Source organism: Callospermophilus lateralis, chromosome 1 (genome assembly GCF_048772815.1).
Source record: "Callospermophilus lateralis isolate mCalLat2 chromosome 1, mCalLat2.hap1, whole genome shotgun sequence".
Taxonomy (NCBI): Eukaryota; Metazoa; Chordata; class Mammalia; order Rodentia; family Sciuridae; genus Callospermophilus; species Callospermophilus lateralis.
Window position 1 is genome coordinate 85,414,434 of NC_135305.1, and position 6,702 is coordinate 85,421,135.

Sequence of the window (6,702 nt, forward strand, 5' to 3'; positions counted from 1 at the left end):
TCAAGGCAATTCCTTCTTATTATTGACCACAAGAGTCAAAGGGCTTGACATTTTACTATTCTTAAAATAGGCAATGCCTGCTGAGACCCAATCACCCAGCGTCACTGGTGGGGGTGTTTGGGTTTGTTTGTTTGGCAGTCCTGGGGACTGAGCCTTGGGCCCTCGGCATACCAGGCAAGCATGCTCTAGCACTGAGCTACATTCTGGGTCCTGTCACTTGTCTTTGATAATATTTTCATAGCGCAGGTGACCATCTGCTCTTAGAGCCATCTCATTGTTCCTTTGAGTATAAAGTCATACAGCCATTTCTTTAAGATGAAGTTCATACTCTACTGTGGAAACGGAAATTAGAAAAACATTAAAAGAGGACAGAAAAACTTCAAGCTTATGTTTCCTTTTTCATAGATGAAAACTGCTGTAAAAACGCATATCATTATGAAAGGGTATAAAATATTTGGAAACTCGAGCAATAAAACATCTGTTAATAAGTGGGTTTATTGACATAACTGAGCAAAACAATGTATGACATTTATTCATTTCTCACTGAAAGACTTTCCAGTGAAACTGTTTTAAGTAGAACACAGATCCAGGCAGTAAGCATTTCCAGTGATGTTCTGCAGCAGAAAAGGTGGGTGATAGATAGAATCAGAGGTCTTTTTCGCATTTTCAGTGGGACTTAATATCACACTGCTGTGCAAAGAAACAGCTAAGAGATACAATTATACCAGGAAGAAGAAAAGCCAGGAATACAAAAGGTGCCAGATAGCCAGCTGGTTGAAAATAAGAGCAAAAAAACTCTACCTCCCCTATGTACCAATATGTTCTGAATCTAAAACAAGCACTGGTGGCAAACAAAGAATGACAGTCTATTTCCTGTGGTTTATTAAATTTTGGCCCTGCAGATAAGACTGCCAGAAAAGCAGCTGTAGTTTAAGTGGTCTGGACATTTACTCATTCAAACATAAACAAAGATCAGCTCATTTAAGTCCCTGGATCCCTGCTCAGTGGCTGGGACAAGGTCAGGCATGGCTCAATTTAGGCCAAACATAAAAGAAGTGACCTAGGTTAAAGGACCCCTGGACTGTGATGGATTCCCTGAGTCATCAGGACCCTCAGGGGCTTGAGGCCCTAAACAGAAGACTCACTGTTAGCTTTAGCACCATTATAGTGGCCTCCATAGTACTCCAATGCCAACAAATCCACAAACATGGTGACTATAACCACAGTGTATACCCTCCCAGTGACTGATTTTTAGACCACACACAAAATTATTAATGTAAACCAAACCACTACATTTAGAGATAAACATGTACTTCATAAATATTAGGGATTGAAAGTATCCCAAATAGCTGGAAACTAAACCAATAAAGGAGACTAACCCTAAGTTTAAAATAAAAATATTGAAAAGTAATACCACAACTATTTACTAAAAGATAAGATTTAATCACACAGTAAAACACTGGGTAGTAGAGGGATTAATCTGCAAACTATAGAATTCTTTCACAGTGAGGGTAAAGTACTCACAAAAACCTTCTAGTTTTAGTAGAAACAGATACCATTGATGTATTTTTTTTTCACATTTGTCTTCTGTAATTTCTTCCTGTCTACGGTTTCATATAAGGACAGACATTAATGTGGTCAAAGATTACATTATCAATTGACAATTAGCTTTTGTTTTGTCTCTGTGATGCTGGGGATGGAACCCAGGACTTCATACATTAGGCAAGTGCTCCACCACTGAGCTACACCCTGGCCCCAACAATCACCTTTTGCTTGTTAAGAAGTTACTTTTACTGCTTAACTGTGAAACTCAGAAGTAGGCGCAGTCAACTGAGTGTCACTGATTAAAATGCAATGAGAAGTACATTGCATTTATTCCCATGTAGACACACTGTCAAGAGAAGTGGTAAGCTGGATTGCTTGAGTTCCCTCGGGGGGTCATCAGTTACATACATATTACATTCTTTTATCAAATCTGACATTGATTTTTTTCCTTTTCCATATATAGGTTTAAAAGAATAAAATTAAAACCACAGGAACAACCCTGAAAGAGAAGTCTTGTATGCAGCCTTCTCCTGAGAAAGTATGTAATGTTAGTTACCCTTAGAGTCAGCAAATGTTCTTGTCTGTTCATGTTAAAAGGAAACTAGTTGAAAGGCCCAGTCCAATTAAAATAGTCTTTGAGTTTATTGGTCAGTTTGTTAAATGTCAGAGATCTTCACATTGTTGAAAAAAAAAATAGCGTCTTTTATTATTTAAACCTTAGGGTATCCTGAATGCAATTCGTATCAGCCAACATAATTGAGTTTCTTGGCGAGAGTGTTACCACCTGTTTACTTCACCCTTCCCGGCAGAGACCCCCCCAGACCTGGAGAGTCAGATGCCAAGCCTCCTTTGTAATGGAAATAAGTTCCTTTTTCCTTAAATAGAAACAAAACTCCTCTGTTTGACACTGAATAAACAAAAAAGCATGCACTCCCGGCTTGGCTTGGCTCTTTCTGGCCATGTTTGTTGGGTCATAAGCACCCTTTTCTAGCCCAAAGGAGAACAGGCTATTGCATAGCATGGTTATAAGAGCCATCCCTTAGCTGTGCCATGACTTCTGCCTCTGTAGCCACCATCCATTTGCCCCCTACTCTTGGCCTTGACCACCGTCTATCATATATTTGCTTCATTAGTACTCAGAAGTGGACGGTAATACCTAGATTGGCTCTCTGTCCCCTTTGTCCTCTCTGACAAATGCACAAAAGGGGAAAAGGAGAAGTATTAACAGGTCTTCCCCTGAGTTGGGCTTGGGAGCCCCACGGAGAGGTGGCTCTTCAAGGCCGATGAGATGGTTTCCCTCCACATGCAGGGTTGCCCTGGACCTAGTCAGCAAATCGTTGCAGAAGGTGATCCTCCCGCCTCAGGCTGCCTCCTGCACCACCACCTGTGCTGTCCATGAATCGGTCACAGGGGAACTCGATAAGGTCCGCTTCACTGAGTGCACACACGGTGGTGCGTGGCCGGTGAGACTGGAATCCCGAGAAGTCTGCCGACACACCAGTGCCCATGGAGCGCAGGGGCCGTCGGGTGGAGTACATGTGGCGAACATGGACCGGGGCTCCACCCTTCCGCCGGGCCCGAAGCTTCCTCCGCAGCCAGCGAGACGCCCAGACGGCCAAGGCCAAGAGCACCAGTAGTGCGTTGACTGCCAGGAGGGCCAAGGTCAGCAGCTGATAGTCGACGCCACTCCGCTTCCCTGCCTCTGGCAGGGTGACCAACCCTGCACAGTGGTCCCGGGGGGCCACAGGGCAAACTCTGCCCCCAAGCACTCCCTCCACGCACACCAGGTAGGGGGTGTCCTCGCGTAGCTCGCGCAGTGTGGCCGAGTCGCTGCGCTCTGGCAAGTAGACGAAGCGGTGGAACTTGGGCTGCTGGCCAAAGCGGTCGAAAAGCAGACGAAAGCGCGCGCCGCCCAGCGGCCGGGGGCTGCGGTGCTCACGCACGGCCCAGCGAACCGAGGCACTGTCCGCGCTTACTGCCTCCACCGTCAGGTTGCACAGGATGAATTTGTTAAAGTCACACGGGTCAGACACCATAGGCGGCAAGCTCACCCCAGTGCCTTGGAACTGGGAGGCGCCCTCCTGCTGCTCTGCGGCCAGGCGTTGCTTCGCTGCGCGCTGCCAGGGGTCGCCGGCGGCCGGTTGTGCAGAAGTGGGCTGGGTTGGTGTGGGCTCCGCGTGGATGGGCTCGGGCAGGGTCGGACGTCCCAGACTAGGCTTCTCCTGCAGGTCCAGGGGCTGTGGAGGGGGGTCCACAGCAGCAGCAGCAGAAGGGCTCTGGTGCTGGAGGCCCGGACCCCGTCGGCTCAATCTTAGAGCGCTGCGGTTACCTAGGAGCTCCCTGGCGGCCACATCCCAGGCAACCTCACCTAGAAATCTACCCCGCTGCTGGGGCTGTGGCTGCGGCTGCTCCTGCTCTTCCAAAAGACCATCTGCAGGGGAAGTCATCTTTCCCCCCGCGGCTGTGGGCTGGGTCAGTCGCCTACTATTGGCGGTTGGGGAAGCGGACGGATCCACGCAAGACCCGTTCAGCAGCTGCTGATCATCCAGGTAATCCAGGTACTTGCCCCGAAGGGCAGGGGGATAGCGACACTGCACAAAAACGGTGAGGAGCCGGCCTTGTGCATGCCAGTCACCCATCCAGCGCTTCAGGCCCCGCAACCGGCAGTCGCAGGTCCAGCCGTTGCCGTCTAGATCCAGCCGGTAGAGGGCCGGGCTGGCAGCGAAGATATCCCCTGAGAGGGCACTGAGCGCGTTGTCACGCAGGCTGAGTTCGCGCAGTCGGCCCAGGTGACCAAAGGTGGCGGGATGCAGGGCAGACAACTCATTGCTGCTGAGGTCCAGGGCCTCCAGGCTATGCAAAGGTTCCAGCAGCGCCAAGGGAAGCTGGTTCAGACGATTGCCCTCTAGGCGCAGCTCTCGCAGGGCCTCCAACCCCCAAAAGGCCTCTGGTGCCAGGTGAGTAAGTTGGTTGCCCCTGAGAGAGAGTAGGCCCAGGCGTGGCAGGTGCTGGAAGACACGCGGGCCGAGGTGTTGCAGGCTGTTGGCTGAGAGTATGAGAGTGGAGAGGGAGCGCAGCGGTGCGAAGGTAGCTGCGTGGCGCAGGGAGGGCTGCAGTTCGTTGGTAGAGAGGTTGAGGAAGCGCAGTTTGCCCAGCTGGGAGAAGGCGTTCTTGCCCAGAAAGCGGATCCGGTTGGACTCCAGATGCAGGTAGAGCAGGTTTCCCAAAGGGGCGAAGACTGCGTCCGGTAGCGCCCCTAGGGCATTCCCGTCCAGCCGAAGCTTGACCAGACTCTCCAGACCATCGAAAGAGCCACGGCTTAGGCGGCCAATCTCGTTCCCGTTTGCGTACAGGATACGCAGCTTGCGCAGCGGAGCCAATGTGCCCGGTGTGAGCGCCTGCAGGAGGTTATTCCCCAGGTAGAGCTCTTCCAGCCGTGAGAGCTTCTCGAAGGTCTTGGGGTGCAGAGAGCGGATCTGGTTGTACTGCAAATCCAGCCTTCTGAGCTGCCCCAGACGGTGAAAGTCGAAGGCTGTGATATTAGTTATAAAGTTGCCTCCAAGGCTGTAGGTGAGCACGTCCTGGGGGCTAGGCAGCGAGCTAGTCTTGGGCACGGCGCGGAGCCCCCTGTTGGTGCATAAGAGGTGCTGGGGGTGCTGGCAGTCGCAGCGCTCGGGGCACACCGGCTCGGCCCGTGGCGGGAGCGCAAGGCAACCACACACCAGGAACAGGAAGCGCACGGCGCGGACAGCCTCCATCGCCGCCCGCCCTGCGTGCTGCGGCCGGCTTGTCCTCTTGGCCCGCCGGCTGTATGTCTCCTCTGCATTCCCCTTGGCCTGGCCAGAGTCGCTTAATGGCCTCTTTTGGACTTCTCTGCCCCTCCTCCGCCTTTTGTCCGGTGGCTGGCCTGGGTTTCTGCAGGCAGGCTTCGCTGGGCCAAGTCAGGCGGCGCAGGGTGCTCCTGGAGCCACAGATGCTACTTGTTGCATTTCTGCAAAAAAACTGTTTCTCCGGGTGCGCGTCGTGGGGTAGAGGGGAGGGAGCAAGACCTCGCGCTTTTTGTTTGCAGCCGAGTCGGGAGAGCTGGATTCCCTGGCGCGGATTCTCCCCGCCGAGCGGATTCCCCAGCTGCAGGCGGGAGCCCTTCCAAGAGCTCCGCGGGGCGAGGCTTGGCTGCTGAACCCCGGCGGCTCGGCCCCCGCAGCCGGCGCCTCCTCGCTCTTGTCCAAGATTCTGAACGCGGGCCCGGTGCAACAGCCCGGGGGGCGCGCGGGCTGCGTCCGGAAGGGACCCAAGTCGGCTAGAAGCGAGCAAACCCGGCGGAAATTCGTTCTTCCCACACTCTGCCCCCCGGGGACGCAGGCAGAGAAAGAGGAGACGGCGGAGGGAGGACAGACCTCGGCAGGGGGAGGAGGAAACGCTAAGTGACTCCGCGTCTGGTCAGCCCGAGCCCGGGACGCCAAGTGAGAAAAGTAGGGATTAAAAACAGCTGTACGGGTCGGCCACGCAGGGCTGGGGGTGGGAGTGGATTACCGGGCGAGCAAACGGGATTTGCAGACAGAGATCTTTTTATTTTAGGCGAGTACACCAGCCGCTTTGGAACAGTAGGAGCTCGCCTTGCCTTAAGTCTTTTACCCATTTATTCTTTAGGTGCCAACCTGAGGGAAGTTTGTGCAGCACCAGAGCTCGCCAGCATTTTTCGACGTGAAGTATGGGGCTGGGGGGAGATAGCCTGCAGAAAGTGGTCGATGAACTGCAGTACAAAGAGGCTAGTTCAACCCATTCAGACTATTGCGTATTTGGGTCTCTGATTGTTCCAAATACAGAAAAGCAACACCCTCTTGTAGGTATCTGAACTTAATATTTGCTTGATCTGCTGTAGGGAAGAGCAAGAAGAAAGCTCAGAACTGGTTCTGCCACCATGAAAGTGTCTGTCAGATTTTGGTGATTCAGTCCCATTAATTCTCCAGTCTCAGAGCCCTTGGGGTAGGCTCTGCACGTGTGCATATGGATAATAACCTGCACAGCCCTGTGGTAACTGCTACCTGCAGGGCCCTCCTGCTTTATGCCCAGGCTTGCAATGATCTTCAAAGTTTTTAGGCCTGTAAGTACTCAGGCTGGGTTTAGTTGGGGGAAGTATTACCTTTTATAAGCAAT

The 6,702-nt window shown here is 52.3% G+C and overlaps 1 protein-coding gene across 1 annotated transcript; it reads right to left on the reverse strand.

Annotated features, from left to right (window-relative positions):
* Positions 1-495: 495 nt before the first annotated feature.
* On the reverse strand, positions 496-5,785 carry Tril (TLR4 interactor with leucine rich repeats). The gene has a single exon (XM_076835878.2). It carries the CDS (start codon positions 5,301-5,303, stop codon positions 2,868-2,870), a length of 2,436 nt encoding a protein of 811 aa, XP_076691993.2. The 5' UTR covers positions 5,304-5,785; the 3' UTR covers positions 496-2,867.
* Between the last annotated feature and the right edge of the window lie 917 nt (positions 5,786-6,702).